Source organism: Abrus precatorius, unplaced genomic scaffold, assembly GCF_003935025.1.
Source record: "Abrus precatorius isolate BTA unplaced genomic scaffold, Abrus_2018 Scaffold8, whole genome shotgun sequence".
NCBI lineage: Eukaryota > Viridiplantae > Streptophyta > Magnoliopsida > Fabales > Fabaceae > Abrus > Abrus precatorius.
This window is the reverse complement of record NW_020874428.1, coordinates 7,576,235-7,595,627: the sequence shown is the minus strand read 5'-3', so window position 1 is coordinate 7,595,627 and position 19,393 is coordinate 7,576,235. Positions and strand designations below refer to the sequence as shown.

General features: G+C 33.8%; 1 protein-coding gene across 2 annotated transcripts; it reads left to right on the top strand.

The window, feature by feature from the left end:
* Positions 1-5,018: 5,018 nt before the first annotated feature.
* Positions 5,019-18,091, top strand: LOC113847883 (GTPase HflX). 2 transcript variants are annotated; one of them, XM_027477191.1, is made up of 13 exons: positions 5,019-5,674; positions 5,756-5,895; positions 6,466-6,582; positions 7,725-7,839; positions 8,355-8,492; positions 8,738-8,833; positions 8,956-9,069; positions 9,431-9,499; positions 9,688-9,758; positions 9,874-9,967; positions 16,848-16,976; positions 17,291-17,380; positions 17,536-18,091. In XM_027477191.1, the coding sequence occupies exons 1-13, from the start codon at positions 5,297-5,299 to the stop codon at positions 17,632-17,634; spliced, it is 1,650 nt and encodes a 549-aa protein (XP_027332992.1). In that variant the 5' UTR covers positions 5,019-5,296; the 3' UTR covers positions 17,635-18,091. The 2 variants fall into 2 exon arrangements, with proteins under 2 accessions (XP_027332992.1, XP_027332991.1); XM_027477190.1 differs by having other exon boundaries at positions 5,192-5,674; positions 17,291-17,890.
* Positions 18,092-19,393: the final 1,302 nt, after the last annotated feature.

The window sequence follows — 19,393 nt, the reverse complement described above, 5'->3', positions numbered from 1 at the left end:
AGGTAAAAGAAAGCAGAAAAATTGACATGAATATGCTTTGAAGTATAAAACTAATTAAAATTAAATATCAGGTATAAAAATAAAAAAATTATAACATCTTTTATTCTTACACAATATATTTATTTTCAATTTAATTTTTATAAGGCTATACTATATATAACTCAAACATGATGTTATATATATATATATATATAATTTTAATATTTAAATTTATTTATTATTTTCAAATTAAGATAATAGTTTTGTAATTATACTTTTATTTAAAAATATTTTATTATAAAAGATTTAAAAAACTAAATGAGTGAAAAAGAAACTACCTACAAATAATTGGAAAAAAGTGACAAAATCACTTTAAGCTAATAATTGAAAATAAAAAACACTAGTACAAATTCAGTAAAAAAAATTATTAATAACTACAATTTAGTTACTTTATTAAACTATGTCATTTTTTAAAATAAATTTCTTAAGTAACTAAAATGTCTTGTGAAACTCGAGTTGAATCTATAAAAGGTAAAGAAAGATATATTTGAAGCAAATCGTTGTTCATTTTCCTTCTATTCATCTGCTAGGGATTCTAAACTACAGAAATTAATAATGATCAGTTAGGATGTACTTTTCTTTTTCGTAGTTTTGTCTAATTAAACCCTTTCTTCCCATAGCAAAATGCTTGGCTACTATTAGTACACTGTGATACATGTGCAGATGCTAGATGCCATCGTTCTGCATTTTTTTCATTTTAATTTTGGTGTCTCTGCCAAAGAAGAAACAAACATTATTTTGGAGTCAGAACAAACAAAACTTATGCTGTTCGATGTGGAACCTAATTGAATGTTGACTTTTATTTTCTTCCAAAACTGAGCTATATATCACCAGGGTTACTTTAAATTTTTAGTAGCTGGCATCACGTTGGTGTCTATACCTAATTAAACCTTTTGGTTTGTATAATACTTTATTTAATGTATGTTTAAAGATATAATATATATATATATAGGAAATATTTATAAAATTTAATATATTAATAATATTAAACATTATATTTTTGATAAAAAAAATATTATTTATTTTTGGTATATATTTTTAGATATGTATTAAAAATTTGTTCTAATAATTTCAAAAAATAAAATAATAAAATTAAGGTTTTTAGTCCTTCAATAATTTTTTACAAAAAAATCGTTTGAAATATATTAAAAAATAATCACATTTTTTAATAATTTTTTTAGAATTCTTTAAATAAATTTTAGTTAGCATTTGTCTAAAATTAATTGGCAACTACTGTTAACTGCTATTTAATAGCTTCTTCCTTTTTCCATTCGTAATTCAAAGTACGATCAATTACTAAATATGCGTTAGTTATAGCTAGAAAAATTCTTACCCTTGATAGCAATTTCCGTTTTCTACGTCTTTTTAAGTTCTAAAAATAACTATAATGCATGTCTTAAATTAAAGTTATTAATTTGAATTATTAAAAACAAAGTTTATATTGAAAATTAAGATGAAAAATGTACGAATAATATTTTCCAAACAATTTTTTAACTTTTGCTTCCAAAATCATATGAAAACATTTATTCATTAACATCCTCTTTTATAAAACTATCCGATATTAATTTATAACTTGTAATATATGAAAAACAATCAAATAAGTTATATTCTTTTTACATTATTTAATAACTTATTATTTAATAAATTAATTTAAAATCAATAATTAAATTAAAAATTCTAATCATATAAATTATATTTGCAAAATTTTATATCAATTCAAAATTATTTAATATCTTGTTGTTATACATAAAATTTATCAATGTATATTTATAAAATATGTAAAAATAAAAATCATTTGATTGTATTTTTATAGTTATTTCATTTTGATAAAATTTCACATAACTAATTAAAATAATATATAAGTATAATGTAATAATTAAATAAAAAATATTTTGATATAAAATTATTAATAACATAAAAGTGAGTTTAATTTAGATATAATTTGAATCTTCTTGTAATATATTATTATCTCAGGTCCTATTTATAAAAAATAACCGTTAAATTTTTTTATTTTAATTATAAGAAATAAATACTTTTTTAAATGTATTAATCATTACATTTATTTTACATCCTTAATTTTTTATAAAGCTATATTAATTAAATATTCACTTAATTTTTTATACAAGTCAAACACTTAATATTTATTATATATAACTGTTTTTAATAAATTAATTGGTTGATTTTTAAAACTGGAGGGGAGGTAGCATTATTTTGATGAGGGGACATCTAGTTTGTCCCTCTGCAATATTCTTCTTTCCACAGTGCTCGCCAACTAATGCAACTGCTACATGCTTTTATGGATGGGATGCTTCATTTCCTTCTATGTCGGTGCGGGTCATTTAATTCCCATGGATGAGATGAGGGTCTATCATTGTGTATCCCATGCATGCATGTGTGGCAATGTGGTGACCATAGGATTAACAGAGTTAGTAATCATTAGCCTTACCACTCACTAATTTATTTTTTATCGACAAACTTTTTTGAAAAGAGGGATTTCAATATTTCCATTACTTTGAGCACGGTATTGAGATTGCGACTCCTCCCTTATATCATTGATTAACTTGGTCAAGGCCAAAATAATATTTGAGAGAAAATTTTGAATAAATCCATTTTAATCCCTAAAAGTGATTGAAGTTCTTTAAATTTTAATTTTTAAAATTAATAATCGGTCGATCATTCTGTTCTTATTGTTAAATTTTTTTAATTAATAATAAAATGATAATTTGTTATTAAATGATGTATGAAAGTCAATTTAAATACAAAATAATGTAAATTTAGATTTTTTTTATTTTCTCTTTTTTTCATCATGTCTTTTTTTTTTCTTTGATCACTGTATTGTTAATTTATTTTCCAATAATTTCGGCAAACTTTGCATTTCCCTGCAATCAAAATAACTTTGTACTGCAAAGAAGTGAAAATGAGGGAGAAGAATGTGAAGGTGAAAAAGACAAGAAACACATAAGAATGAGAAATGAAAAAATTGTTGAGAAATGAACGTTATTGTATGATTTGTTAAAGAAAAATAATATGTTATGAAAGATGAAAAAATAGAAAAAAAAGAAGAGATTTTACTGTTAAAAATCTCAAAAATAAAAATAAAGACAAATTATTTATAAAGAATTTTAAAACATCGTCATTTTATATTTATAATAAATTTTTACGTGTTATAAATTATCACATTGTTAATTTTTATATTTTTAATGACAATAACTAAATTAATTAATAATTATTAATCTTAAGGACTAATATTTAAAAATTTAATTTAAAATTAATTTAAACGGTATTGTATATTTTAAAGACTAAAAAAAAAAGTTTACTTAAAAAAAAATATTAGCATATTGACTTGATTTCTCATCAACTTATAGTCTTTTACATGTATGTTGAAAAAACACTTTAAATTAATTAGCGCTTCACATTTACATTTTTATTTTTAAAAAATATTTTGTTGTGAAATTGTATATGTTTATATTTCATATTTTATATACAGTTCTTACTCCTTTGTAAATAATGATATTTTTTTTTATTAGCAAAAAAATGATATAATTTCTTTTGAAAAATTCACAACGCAATAAACACTAATAACGTTTAGACACGTGAACGTTTTATAATTAACCTTAAAAATATATAAATTTGTTGTTTTCGGAGTTCTACTAATGATTTGAATGATTATCTCATATAATAACGATAGAGAAAGCTTAACAGCTAGGGCTTCACTTTTTCATTTTTGCTTTTGCTTTTGTATATTTTTTTTCTCTATAATTATTTGATTAGGAAACCTGCTGACCAGCGTCACATGTTTTGCTGAATTTTAGCAAATTACCTCTCTCCATTGCCGACAAATTGTAAGTACTTGTTTGAATCTAAGTCTCTCTTAATTTATATAATAATATATAATATTGTATATATATTTTTAATTATACAGATCACATTTTATTTTTAATACAGTTTATTTTCCTATATAAATCTAGTACTAGAAATTTATTTATTATCACTTTTTGATATTATTTTCTTGGAGCGTGTGTCGTGTGATTGATTTTGCATCATCATCTCTCAATCGTGCGTTATTTTAACTCTACTTAGAATAGTTTGAGACGAATGTATGATGTATCTGATCTTCCTTTCTATGGAGTTTTGGACCTATCCCTTCTCCTCCTTGTCCATTCTTCTTGAATATATTTAGTAGATTTTCGATTTTTTTATGGAAAAAATACTTAAATATGGTATTTTGAAAAAATTATAAAAATATAAAAATCAACAATAGCATTTTAGTATTTTAAAATTTTTAATCATTTTTTAAAAATTGTCATTAATACTTTTTATTTCTAATTTTCTATTTTTTTAAAATTTTCATTAAAATTTCTTAATTTTTTAAAAAGATTATCATTGATTATTTTTAATCTTTTATGACGTTTTATTATTTTATTTTTGCCTTTGTATAAAAAATCGTTGAAGATTTTTAAATCTCATATTTTATAGATGTTTTTAAAATATTATATTTTAGTATATATTATTTTTAAATATTATATAAAAAAAATCCAATTTTAGATATATTTAATTATTTTAACTATAATACATACATTAATAAATATATTATTATTATTCACAAATTAACACTACGAGAAAGAAAAATGGAGAACAAAATGGGCTGAGTTTCTCATCAATCCAAAATCACAATCATAAACACATGCTCCCCGAAATTGCCCGCATCCATTCCCTTCCTTATTGAGTCATCTATTAGGTCAAAAAAACATGTAGCCCAAGTTAGCCGAAAACTAGGTGAAATAAACATCCCTTTTACTTTATTTCTTATGGAAGAGTATCTCATGGCTCCACATTTCAGGAAAAAAAAAACATTTGGGATTAAAACTAAATAAAAGAACTAAAATAAAACAATTTAAAAAAATTAAAAAACCAAAATCCTAATGTTAGCTTTCTTAAATTTATGATAAAAGTGAACTAAATACAAGTGACAATATTCGGAAGGATAATTTTTCCACATACAACTGTTCTACCTGACTTAAACATTATTTTCTTCAATGGAGGATAGCACATGAAAAGAAAACATGACGAGACTTATCCGGCATTGTTGACACATTGTAGGAAAGTTATTTTCATAACTAAAACTTATGATATTAAATAAGACTTAGGACGTGTGGCTTAGTTAAATGGTAGTTCGTAATCCATAAACCTTCAAAACTGAAAAAAGAAGAGAATTGTGGCGCAGTAAGCAGAGTTAGAAAAGAAGCTGAAGAAAGAGATGAACGGTGCATGCCTCTACGGTTCGGTGATTACCCCATCATCCCCCTCTCCGGTACTTCAACAACGCTATCATTATCTCCATCCACCAATCCCCATTCGCCCCTTATTCCTATCCCCTCTCACCACCGCAACCCTCACCACCTTCGTTCTACAACGCGACGCTGCAGTTGAAGTCACGTTCCCTCCTCACTCCGACGACGCCGTTTCATCGCAAAACGACACCCCCGCGGTTCAGTTCGAAACTCCGACAGAACAACACAACCAAGATGCAGCTTCGCCACTTCTTTCACAAGAGAAAGGAACGAAACTTAGAAAGAAGAAAGAAGAAGACAACGTCGTCTTCGATAACCGCTACAAGCTTCGCAACGGAAGAGAGGTCCTCTGTCCTCTTTCCTCTCTCCTTTCGTTTCAATTTTCAATTTCGGTTTCTTCGATTCTGATTATTCGCTATTTAAAGGTTTTTGAAGAAAAAGCCTACCTCGTAGGCGTTGAGCGAAAAAGCGATGTTCAGGATTTTGGTATAGAAGAGTCTCTTAGCGAATTGGCACAATTAGCTGACACTGCTGGATTATTGGTTGTTGGGTCTACATACCAGAAGTAAACAACTCATAAATTTTTTGACATAGTTTGAAAATGAAGTTATGTTATTGTTGCATGTAAATGTTATCTCAGTTTACCACGTCTTACTCCATTCATCGAATTAATAGACTGTGGCTACTACTGATTCATGTGTACCGTTTTTCCCACACTTCTCTCTTTCGTTGTGCTAACAATTATTTATTTAGGGATTTCGTTATGATTATTGTTGCTTTACATTAAACAATATTGTTTACGGGCTATAAACCAGCAACCCTATCTTTCTTCTCTATGAGAAATGAGAAATTTTAAGGACAAAACTTATAAATAGTACTATAGGTGTTTTTAGTGTTGTTATCCAGTCAAGGTTGGAACATCTCGGTAAGTTGGATAGTGAAGGTGGCACACATTACTGAGATGAAACTTTAATCTTGATTTGAGAATAACACCAAAAGCACCTATGATACTGCAACTAAGTTTTGTCAACTCCAAATTTTAATTGCTATAGTACACATATTTTGTTTCCTTTTTTTGTTTTGAGATACCACATTGTTGGTTGACTCAATTTCTGAATTCCGACAAATGGTATAGGCTTACTTCCCCAAACCCTAGGACGTACATTGGCTCTGGCAAGGTTTCTGAAATCAAGAGTGCAATTCATGCACTGGGTGTTGAAACTGTTATCTTTGATGATGAGCTGTCGGCTGGGTAAGTGCCCTTTTCCTTGTGCAAAACATATATGCCATCCACATGTGTGCCTCCTGTGAAGACCAATTTTGTCCATGCCACCATTTAGTTTATTGACATTGAACTATTTCATTTACTCTGAGAGTGCTTTGTCCCCAGAACTGACCATAAAAGGGCAGTAAAAATCTGACGAAATTTGATATTCTTGCTGGCTTTCATTGGAGATAGTTGGAATTAAAATCTTTCTGTTCATTTAGACCAAGGTTGCTGTGGAGGTTCTGTTGAGAACTTGGTTTCTATTATTAGTGACTATGATGATTCTACCTTTTTGATTTTTAGAGAGATGGTAGTCAGCTACCTTAAACCAGCCTGTAGGTTTCATATTAGTTTCATTCTTTAATTGATCCAAACTGTTTCTGATTTATATTGCTTTAATTCTACTAGGTGAGGCCAGCTACATAGATCAAGCAATGTCATTGAGTTCAATCAAATCAAATTCTTAAAAATATTATTTATTTCTAGATCTCTTTTTATAATTTTTTCTAAAGTTCTTTTGGTTCTTTCTCTATTATTTTTTTATCAAACTAAAACTTATGTCATCCATTCTTCTCACTAGTGCCTCCAGTTGCTTTCTTTGCATATAATCAAACCACTTAAAACGATTTTCAGTTATTTTTTGCACTATAGTTGCTACTATATTTTTTCACATATACAATCATTTCTTATCCTATCGTTTCTCGTTTCACTTAATATTAACCCAAGCTCAAATTACAACCTAAGACTTGAAAATACGAAAACAGAGTCAACAAACTCTTGGAAAATACAAAGTTACTATGGTAACTACTTTCTAACTAATAAATTTAATTCATTATGAACTAGTAAGTTGTTTAAATATTAAGAACATCCCCAAAACCAAAACTAAACCCATAAAACTGTGACATGTTAATCTTTAAGCTTGTGATTGCCTGATACTAGTACATCCTATATGCTTATACTTAGCAAAAATAATTGTTATAGTTGTTCTCTTTCTCTTCTTTGTTTTACCTTGCCGTGATTATGTGAGACAACTGCACCAATATTCATTAATTTTTTATCGTCACATTGCTGCATAAGGATTTCCACCTTGGATCTCACATGAAATTACGGGCCTCTGCTAATTCTAGGCAATTGCGCAACTTGGAAAAGAGTTTTGGTGGAGATGTGAGAGTTTGCGATCGAACTGCCCTCATCCTTGATATATTTAATCAGCGAGCGGCTACACATGAAGCATCTTTACAGGCAATTATAAATTAGAAAGAGGTTTCTCCAGTAACTTTTGTTTTTATTAGGGTATCAGTACCTGATCCACTCAATTGAACCATAAATGCACAAGGGGACCTTTCTATGAATTTTATGTTTTATATTATCATTGATCCCAATCTTTAATTTTAAATATCTAAGATCATAAGATAAAAAGATAATTATTTATTGGTCATTTACTCTAATAATTACATGACCAGCAACTTTTTTAATATCATATATGAAAAGTACATAAGTATGATTAAGTAAGATGATAATATATAAAATCTATTGACAAAGTACTGTACTTATATTTCAATTAAGTGTGACATGTTGCCATATATTAGCCGATAATTTTGCTAGAGGTACTGGTACCCTTTAAAAGCAAAAGGAACCGTTGAAATCTCCAAATTAAAAAAGCTTATTTTCTATTTGTCTTATTACCAGAAGCAGCTTTGCCAGGAGGAGAAATTTGACTCCCTTTTCTGACTATCCTAAGGTCTTTCTATATCTAGGTTTCATTAGCGCAAATGGAATACCAACTACCTCGTCTAACAAAAATGTGGACTCATCTTGAACGTCAAGCAGGAGGAAAGGTGAAGGGAATGGGTGAAAAACAAATAGAAGTGGACAAGCGTATTTTGCGTAACCAAGTAAGTAAACACTACTGTAATCATCAAATTTATCAACATTTCCATGAAAATCTACTACATTTGATTGTATCAGTGTGCTTGTGCTAGTGTAATACTATCAAGTAGATAGATACATTGTATATCCAAGTGGTAACCTATTGGTCACATATATTATTATACATTTCTCTGAAAGTTCGCTGTTATTTCTGATTTACCTCTGGAATCTTAGTTTTTCTAAGAAATATCTGTTGCCTGAGCTTTGACAGATTGGTATTCTCAAAAAAGAGCTAGAATCAGTTAGGAAACACCGAAAGCAGTACCGTAACAGGCGTTTCTCAGTACCTGTGCCAGTGGTATCCTTGGTTAGTTTTTATTATTATATTGGTCCATTTATTGTTAGGGTGATATTGCCTCTGCATTTATACATCATGGTAATGTATGCCATATAAATGATAACTTTATAATGCTTTTGATAACATTGAAGGTTGGTTACACAAATGCTGGTAAGAGTACACTTTTGAATCGACTAACTGGAGCAGATGTTCTTGCTGAGGATAAATTATTTGCAACTTTAGATCCAACTACAAGGAGGGTACAGGTCAGTCAAAATATACCAGGAGAATTTCCCATTTTTTATGTACAAACAATTCATTGGTTTTAGATTGTTGATTGCTTTCAACTGTTGTGCGTATGCTTCTTATTTGTAATGAGATTGAGATATCATGTTCAAGTCTTTTACTAATTAAGGAACTAGTCCAAGAGCTTATAATTGTCCTTTACCTTGCTGCATGGTCATTTGCTGTGTTTACAGATCGCAGTGTACAATGGCTGTGGGATGACTAAAATTTATCATTTATGTTTATTTTAATTAAATCTTAATTTGCAGGAAAATGAATCTTGTGCAGTTTAAATTCTAGTTATTTTAACATGCTGAGCTTTTTTCATTTGCTTTCATCCAGATGAAGAATGGAAAGGAGTTTCTCCTAACAGACACTGTTGGTTTTATTCAGAAGTTACCTACTACACTAGTAAGAAAGATAGCTTTCTTACTATTAATTTTTCTCTTGGTGTCTGTCTGTCTGACAATAATTTTGCTTTTGATATATTGTATTTCTTTTAAAACATGATTTACTATCAACTTAACATGTTGCTGTTAAAGCTAAGCATAAATTAAAATTATGAAGTAATGACCAATGTCATTTCCTGCTTTCTGTAGGTTGCTGCCTTCAGAGCTACGCTGGAGGAGATATCAGAGTCTTCACTCTTGGTGCATCTGGTTGATATCAGGTTATATTTCAGTAAAACTGCTGCAAGAAACTTTATTTTTAGGGAAAAAGGTTGTTATTAAAGCAAGTGATGTTGACCTACACCCTATTGCATTAATTATTTTCCCAAACTGCAGTCACCCCTTGGCTGAGCAACAGATAAATGCTGTGGACAAAGTTCTGTCAGAACTAGATGTATCATCAATTCCAAGATTGATGGTCTGGAACAAGGTATTGGTGTATAATGTTGTTGGTTTTCCTTTTCTGAAAATAGTATATATTGAGTCTGCTCATTTCCCTTTATCTTTGTTGATTTGTACAGACATACGGCATTGTCTTACATCTCTGTTCTTCTTTCAATTTATTGGTTGGTTAGGAATTTGGTTACATGGTTTTCAGGACCTTGGCCTATTCTAGATTTACTTTATTGACTGATACATTAGGAGCAAGACAGCTTTTAATTATTGTCAACAGTTGGTCAAGGAAGGTAACATGCAAATTAAGAATGTGAATCCTTTTCAAGCCTGTTGTCAGCTCCTGTATGTGGAGTGACAAAGGAAGAGTGGGATTGAACTGCTTTAACCTTACTTGCCATTCTGATCTTGCATGATGTTCTTGCAAGTTGCAATGACAGTGAATGCAGATATAACATATGTCTTCTTGTATTGTAAAATTCATGGGTTCAAAAGGTGGTACAGCTATACGTGTTGTCAGTAATAAGAGATCATCAGACAATCTGTATTGTTTCTTGGCTTCTCTACTTCTCTATAGCATAAATAGCTGTCAGGTCAATGACTTAATCCTGCATGAAGGTGATAGGAGACCACCTATATTCAGGGTGTACAAGAGGAAAGGTATGCGAGATGCAAGGGATAATGATTAGGAAGATTTATTAGTTAGTTAGAGATAAGGTAGGAGGAGTGAGAACCGTAATAATAGGAAGTTAATTAGGGAAGTTAGGATAGTAGCAGGAATATTAGTAGGAAAATCTGTTGGTTAATGCACTTTTAAATAATGGGAGGGAGAGCAATGGGAGGCATCGGAGAGATCACTATTGTTGGAGAGTATTGGCCTCTCGAAGAGCCATCTTTGTATTCTGTTTCTCTTTCCCTAATTTCTGGTTATCTCTAATCAGAATCCTAGGGTTCAATCAATAAAAGGTTGATTGTTTTTCTTATTTATCCTAGCCTGATTACCAGTGTTTAACACTGGTATCAGAGCTCTGATCTTTGGAGCTGTGGGTAGGAAGAATTCTGCTGCGTCGAAACGTAGATGGTAAGAAAAACCAGAGTGCGTACCTCAAAGACAGGAATGGAGACCTGTGTAGAAGCAATGGAGAGATTGATCGAGACAGTGACAGAGGGTCAGAAGGCCCAGGATGCATGAATGCGCAGAATCGAGGAACTCCTAGAGAAATTGGCACCAAACATGAATGGGAAAACAGAGGACCATTCGTGGCGCGAAGAAAGGAGAACTCCTGAGGGCTCTTACGGGAGCGGAGCTGAGGAGAGGTGGCGTCGTCTGGAGTTACCCATCTTCTCCGGAGAGGATGCGTACGGATGGCTGTGCAGAGTGGAGAGATACTTTGCGATAAGAGGGGTTAGTGATGAGGAAAAGAAGAGTGCGGTGGTCATAGCCTTGAAAGGGAAGGCCCTATACTGGTACCAGTGGTGGGAAGGAACGGAGGAGGACCCAACGTGGGAACAGTTCAAAGAAGCCTTGCTGGAGCATTTCCAACCCTCGGTGTTGCAGAACCCATTCGAGATGTTGATGGGGCTCAAGCAAACCGGAACGGTGCAGGAGTATAGAGACCAGTTTGAGCTTTGCATGGCACCTCTGCGAGATAAAGATCCTGCGTATCTCAGGGGAATCTTCCTGAACTGGTTGCGGAGAGATATACAAGCGGATTTGAAGCTGTATCCATCCGCTACGCTTAAGGAGGCTATGAGGAGTGCCCAGGCCATAGATGAGGCAAACCGGGCCAAGGCTGAAGAAAGCTGGACTCTGGATGGGCGAAAAGGTAACAATCCATCGAGGCCCAATAAGACCTTAACGCCCAAAACAGTAGGGAACTCAACAAAACATGTTGTCAGGGGAAACTCTGGAGGAATCAGAAGGATTTATGGACCCGAGTTGCAGGAAAAGCTTCGAAAGGGCCTATGTTTTCGTTGTGACGAGAATTACAGCCTGGCCACACATGCAAGAACAAGGAGCTACGGGTGATGCTCATGGCGGAGGAAGAGGAAGAGAGGCATGATGAGAACGAAGGCCTATAGGGAGAGGATGACGGCCAACTTCAAACCATGCAGCTGTCCTTCTACTCCATGGATGGGTTTACAACCAAGAAATCGTGGAAACTCTGGGGAAAGCTGCAGGATAAGGAGGTCATCGTGCTAATTGACTGTGGGGCCTCTCACAACTTAACTTTGTTTCGAGGAAGTTGGTGAGCGATTTCGGGTTGGAGATAGAGGACATAGATCCTTATACAGTGGAGGTGGGTGATGGAAGGAAGATCAAGTGTAGAGGGAAGTGCAGCCAGCTCGAGATGCAGCTCCAGGGAGTTTGGATTAAACAGGACTTCTACCTGTTTGATCTGAAAGGAGTGGATCTGGTGTTGGGTTTAGCTTGGTTAGAGAGATTGGGGAAGATTAGCATAGATTTTCAAGAACTAGTGCAGGAAATTCAACAAGAAAATGGAGTGAGTAAAATACGTGGTGATCCTACCTTGTCAAAAGGAAAAGCTTCTTTCAAATCAGTCAAGAAGGCTCTGCAGAACCAAGGGAAAGGCTATTGGCTGGAATACTCACTGCTAACCGGGGAGCAAACAAATGAAGAGGAGGTGCCTGAAGGAGTACAACAGGTCTTAGCAGATTTCGAGGAGGTTTTCAAGCTTCCGGAAGGTTTACCACCGCAGAGGAGTCATGATCATGCGATTCACCTGGAGGAAGGGGCGGGGATTCCAAATATTAGGCCTTATCGGTATCCTCACTACCAGAAAAATGAGATTGAAAAGATGATTGAGGAGACGCTTGAAGCGGGTATCATAAGGCAAGCACCAGTCCGTACTCGAGTCCCATCTTGCTAGTCAAGAAAAAGGATGGTGGGTGGCGGTTTTGTGTCGACTATCAGGCCCTTAACAAAGTCACCATAGCTGACAAATTTTCCATCCCCATTATTGATGAGCTGCTGGATGAGCTAGGAGGCGCCTCTATTTTCTCGAATCTGGATTTGAAAGCAGGGTATCACCATATTCGGATGAAGGAGTCTGACATTGAGAAGACAGCATTCAGATTGCACGAAGGGCATTATGAATTTCTCGTTATGCCCTTTGGATTAAAGAATGCTCCATCCACTTTCAAGGCACTCATGAATGAGGTCCTCAAACCATACCTCCAACGATCTGCTTAAGTATTCTTCGATGATATTTTGGTTTACAGTAGCAGTGAGCAAGAGCACATGATGCACCTGTAGGGAGTGTTGACAGCCTTAAAACACAGCAAGCTGTATGTTAATAGAAAGAAATGTTTGTTCGGCCAGCAATCCTTAGAATACTTGGGACACATAATTTCTAATAAAGGGGTGGCTACAGATCCGCAGAAGGTTGCAGCAATACAGCACTGGCCTGTTCCCCGAGATTTGAAGGCTCTAAGGGGATTTTTGGGACTTTGTGGTTATTACAGGCGTTTTGTGAAGGGTTTTGGACTGATAGCTAAACCTCTCACCTTGCTACTCAAGAAAGACAGCTTTGCTTGGGGAAAGGATGCACACGCTGCTTTTAATAACTTGAAGGCAGCCATGATTCAATTACCTGCTCTAGATGTACCTGATTTCTCTAAGAAGTTTGTGGTGGAATCTAACGCATCAAGCAAGGGGCTTGGAGCAGTTCTGATGCAGGAAGGGCGTCCTCTGGCCTTTTGGAGTCAACCCCTTTCCAAGAGAGCCCAGAAGAAGTCAGTATATGAGTGGGAATTAATGGCAATGGCACTAGCAGTTCAGAAGTGGCGGCACTACCTAATGGGACACCATTTCACCATTCTGACAGACCAGAAAAGTTTGAAATTCTCGACTGATCAAAGGTTATGGAGTGAAGACCAGTACAAATGGATGTCTAAACTCATGGGATTTGATTTTGATATCAAGTTTCAGGCTGGAAGGGAGAATAAAGCTGCAGATGCTTTGTCTAGACAGATGCAATTCGCTGGCCTTTCTATTCTGCAACATGAAGACATTGAGGAATGGGCCGAGGAGGTATCCAGAGATGAGAAGCTGCGCAAAATTCTGGATGATTTGCTTCATCATTCAGAATCACATCCTGGTTATGAACTTAAAGGGAATCGGTTGTATTTTAAAGGCAGAATGGTGTTACACAAACAGTCCCCTAGAATCCCAGGTCTGTTAGCATAATTTCATAGCTCTCCTACAGGGGGTCATTCTGGTTTCTTTAGGACCTACAAGCGATTGGTCAATGTGGTTTATTGGGAGGGCATGAAACGTGACATCCAGGATTTTGTGGCTGGTTGCGATTCTTGCCAACGTAATAAATATGACACGCTGTCTCCTGCAGGCTTGTTGCAGCCCCTACCCATTCCCCAGCACAGTTGGACAGATATATCAATGGATTTCATTGGGGGCCTCCCTAAGGCAAAAGAGATGGACACTATATTCGTAGTGGTCGACCGGTTAACTAAATATGCTCATTTCATTGGCATCTGTCATCCTTTTACAGCGAAAGAGGTTGCAGCAGTTTTCTTAAAAGAGGTGGTTCGTTTGCATGGTTTCCCGTCATCCATAGTATCGAATAGGGATAAAATCTTTCTCAGCCAGTTTTGGAAGGAGCTGTTTCGCTTAGCCGGGACACAATTGAAGTTCAGTATCGCTTACCACCCACAAACCGATGGCCAAACGAAAGTAGTCAACAGGTGTTTAGAAGTGTATCTACGTTGTCTGACAGGGGCAAACCCGCGAAGGTGGCCAGATTGACTAATGTGGGCTGAGTTTTGGTTCAATACAAATTATAGTGCCTCAACGAAGACTACGCCTTTTAAGGCACTTTATAGGCAGGACCCACCTATGTTGTTAAAAGGCACCACTATACCTTCTAAGATTGAGGAGGTTAATAAGTTAACTAAAGACCGAGATGAGCAGCTCGAGAAATTGAAGCAAAATTTGCTGCGGGCTCAGGAGACTATGAAGGTTATGGCTGATAAAAAGCGGAGGCATGTGGAGTTGAAGGAAGGGGACTGGGTGTACTTGAAGATTCAGCTGTATAGATTGAGATCTTTGGCCAAGCGACCCAATGAGAAGCTGTGACCTCGATTCTACGGGCCTTATCAGATCACTCAAAAGCTAAGTTCAGTAGCTTTTCGCCTGCAGCTTCCTGAGGGCTCTCAAATTCACCCTGTTTTCCATATTTCAGTCCTCAAGAAGAGTCTCAAGTCTGACTGCACACCCCAACCACTTCCACCATGCTCTCTGAGGAGTATGAGCTGCAAGTACGTCCGGCAGAGGTTCTGGAGACACGCAAAACTGCTCAGCACGATTTGGAAGTCCTCATCAGGTGGCATGATCTACCCGCACATGAAACCAGCAGCACAGATTCAGGATCAGTTTCCTGACTTCCACCTTGAGGACAAGGTGGATCTTTTAGGGGGGGTATTGATAGGAGACCACCTATATTCAGGGTGTATAAGAGGAAAGGTAGGCGAGATGCAAGGGATAATGATAAGGAAGATTTATTAGTTAGTTAGAGATAAGGTAGGAGGAGTGAGAATCGTAATAATAGGAAGTTAATTAGGGAAGTTAGGATAGTAGCAGGAATATTAGTAGGGAAATTTGTTGGTTAATGCACTTTTAAATAATGGGAGGGAGAGCAGTGGGAGGCATCGGAGAGATCACTATTGTTGGAGAGTATTGGCCTCTCGAAGAGCCATCTTTGTATTCTGTTTCTCTTTCCCTAATTTCTGGTTATCTCTAATTAGAATCCTAGGGTTCAATCAATAAAAGGTTCGTTGTTTTTCTTATTTATCCTAGCCTGATTACCAGTGTCTAACAGAAGGTTGTAGGCTGTCACCAAATTTAGCGTTTGCTTTGAAGCAAGGGTTTTGAATCACTCAGTCCTTCTAATTTTAATAGAAATTCATTTTTGGCACTCAATTTATATTGTTCAATTTACTCCTCAAATTTTGGAATTTCAATTTCTTCCTCTGAATTTTGAATATAGCAAAATTTAATCTTTCAAGTTTCACAAATGGGTTCTTTTTTGTATTTCTTTATTGATGCATTGTTACATTTAATAAAAAGACATAATTATATCCTTGTTAATTATAAATTATTTCTGTTACCTTCACAATATTAAAATTAAAATCTTTCCTACAACCATATAATTTGGAATGTAATTGAAGTATTAAACTCACTTTTGTGGAGAACTAGCGTAAAAACTTTTAACAATTTAAAGCAGAGGGGTTAATTGAATGTATGGAAATTGTTATGATTATAAAACTATTTGTGTGCCTTCACCCAAAAGCTTAAACTTTTGGGATAATTGATTTATGATATGGTGTGGTCAAGAGGTTTATTATTGCTACCCCCGTTCTAAGAATGAAAAGAAGTTGAATTTCAGATATAGGTGGGTGAGTCAGTGCATTGGGGCATGTTATAACTAAAAACCCATTTGTGTGCTTTCATTGAGCTGCTCAAACTTTTGGGATAATTGGTTCATTACAGAAACTAGAGCGAATTACTTTTACTCTTAGAATGTTTTCCATACATTTAATTTTTTTTAACTTTTTATTGATGTCCTGTTCATGAGATGTTGGAATACAAGTCAAGAAACCAAGATGCTTTAAAATCAATTCCAGGATTTAAGGGACTTCTTTTGGTTCAAAATTATTTGTCTTCTTAAAAATTTCCTTGATTCACAGCAATGAGATTCTTCTCATAAACTTCGCATAAATATGCTGTGTAATTCTATTTCTTTTTTATGTTGGTCACCCATGCTGGTCCTTTAAGAGGACTGAGTTCAATTTCTCCCTTCATCAGCAACCTCCCAAAAACAATTTTACAGCATGAACTCCAGTTTAAGCATTCTGGTGTATATGACATCTTGTGGCAGGTTGACAAAGCTAGCGATCCCCGGAAAATCAGGCTAGAAGCTGAGAAAAGAGAAGATGTTGTATGCATATCTGCTTTAAGTGGTGAGGGCTTAACAGAATTTTGTAATGCAGTTCAAGACAAGCTAAAGGTACAAAGTTGAAACCAAGCTGCGTAGTTTAAACGATTTTTCTAAAATGTGTCCAAGGCACATGTTAAGAAATCAAGAATAGTAAGTTTTTATTGAAGTTTGTAGCATTCAATGTTAGTAATTCATTATATTTTGTGATATCTTGTTATTTATTTTCATTAAAATCTTACTATATATAAGTTCTTATTGTATGTCATTAAGCACATGTCAGAAAAATCATAATTTAAAATATACCTTTTTACTTTTTGGTAACATGTAGTCCTTTTATTTGAACTATTTACATTTGCTAATCAAGTTCTATAATTCTTCAACAGGACTCCATGGTTTGGGTAGAAGCTTTGGTCCCATTTGAAAATGGGGACCTTCTCAGCACCATACACCAGGTTGGAATGATTGAGAAAACTGTAAGTAGCCAATCAACCAATTGTCACCTGTTGATCAAATTCTGGAACTGGTTTTTCCTTTCCCTTTTAAACTGGCGGACTTTACGTTGTTTATCATGTCATGGTTTTTCTGCTTGTTATTGTTGGATTTCCTTACATTTTACTTTTAATTATAGGAATATACAGAGCAAGGGACATATATCAAGGCACATGTGCCCCTGCGTTTTGCAAGAATGCTTACACCCATGAGGCAACTGTGTGTTTCGCGATCTTAACTTTCTTTAATATATTTTATTTTTTAATAATGACTTTCTTGAATATTTGCCATTCGCTAGTGCAGAAAATAGTTATTATAATTTTTCGTCACATCTGTTTGAAGCAATGGGTTAACTTGCAGCATAATTTGTACATATGTATGTAATTATTGAAATCATGTTAGCAAGCCCCCGAAGATGGAGACGCTATAGGATGGCAATTATAATTCTTTGTTAAGATTTTAAATATTATTTAATTATTAAGGTAGCATATTCTGCAAAATTCCTAAGCTATTAGAAAATTAGGAATTTTAATGCTGATCAGGAGTAACATGAACAACCACCTGATGTGGTCCTACTCTCCACTGTCTACAATACAATAATATACTGTAAATGTGTGGGCCAACTGTTCTTTTGGGGGAAAAAAAGAGGAATAGTATCTCTTTTCAAATATACTTATACGCCAAAAAGAAAAATTAGTAAATTACTGTCTCCTTGTCCATGTGTTAAGGAATTATATTGTATAAATTATAAAACTAAAGCTAGTTAACGCGAGATGTTTTGGCATGTGCAGTAAATAGCAGAGATTACTTATAACTGGGGGTGGCAAAATGATTCATGTATACATAATTCATTCAGTCAATCTGTCCATACTTAAATTCTATTGAATCTCCTTCTATAATGACAACATAACTAATGATTGGATGGATTACTTTAGTGGATGAATAGTTAACGTTCATTCATTTTTATTTTCATTTTATTGGATCACTAAATTATTAAAAAAGGATTACGGGTTAATAAAGTTATTTCTGCCACTTGTACACCGTTGTGTATGATCGAGTGACCTTTGCAGTTGTTATTGTAACTTTGCAACCCTCTTTATATCTTTCCTGTGAGGAAGAGATGAATATTCTCACACAAGGACAAGAATACGAAATGAATGAAGTAAGACGGTTTTAACTTTAGGGAGAGAGTGAGAAAGAGAGAATAAAATATCCAATGTAATGGATGATAAATTATTTTTGACCTATCCCTTGTAATTCAACTCAAAATCCGTCTAAACCATCTATTTTACCCTCCTAAGCAAGTATTTTGTTAGTTTCATGGGCGTTTATAAAATATAGATAAAATTAAGAATATAATTTTTAAAATTAAGAGGAAGTTGATTCTTTAATGTTATTTTAATAATGATTTGTAAGTATTTTACTGTGTAATGTTGTCAAAGAAATTTGAGTAATGATAAAAGAAATAAAAATAATTAAAAATTCTTGCTCTTCAAAGAGGAAAGAGTATTGATTTGATAAAAAGAAACAAAATGACTCATAAAAAGATAAAGATACCTAATTATGTGAGAAAAAGAATTATATTTTTATATTAGACTTAAATTTTATTTTTAGTTCATATAAAAATACAATGAGTTTTATGTAACTCCCATATTTTCTTTCTTGCTTTTTTTATCTACGACTTCTTCAAAATTTTGTTGTTAGTCTTTGTGGTTACTGTCTTACTGATGTAGCTAAGAAATATTCAACAAACTCATCATCCATAGAAGTATGTAATTGTCATGTGAAAGCAAGCCTGGCAGTTCAATTGGGGTTCAAACGATAAAAAAAAGTATATGATATTCAGTTAAGCAATGCGCGTATATAACAACCGAGAGTAGTAAATAATCTATCAGCCATCACGATACACCCGTTATCAAGATCTTCTATAACTTCAAATAACTCCGAAAGATCTCTGCCTTTGAACAAAATATTAAATATAAATGTATAAAAATTGT

What these genes read in the sequence shown, in the direction of transcription:
- LOC113847883 (XM_027477190.1), top strand. Translation starts at nt 5,297, where the DNA reads ATGAACGGTGCATGCCTCTACGGTTCGGTGATTACCCCATCATCCCCC. An exon ending in GTTGGGTCTACATACCAGAA is followed by an intron (nt 5,896 to 6,465) that starts GTAAACAACTCA and finishes CAAATGGTATAG; the next exon opens with GCTTACTTCCCCAAACCCTA. An exon ending in GTGCATCTGGTTGATATCAG is followed by an intron (nt 9,759 to 9,873) that starts GTTATATTTCAG and finishes CCCAAACTGCAG; the next exon opens with TCACCCCTTGGCTGAGCAAC.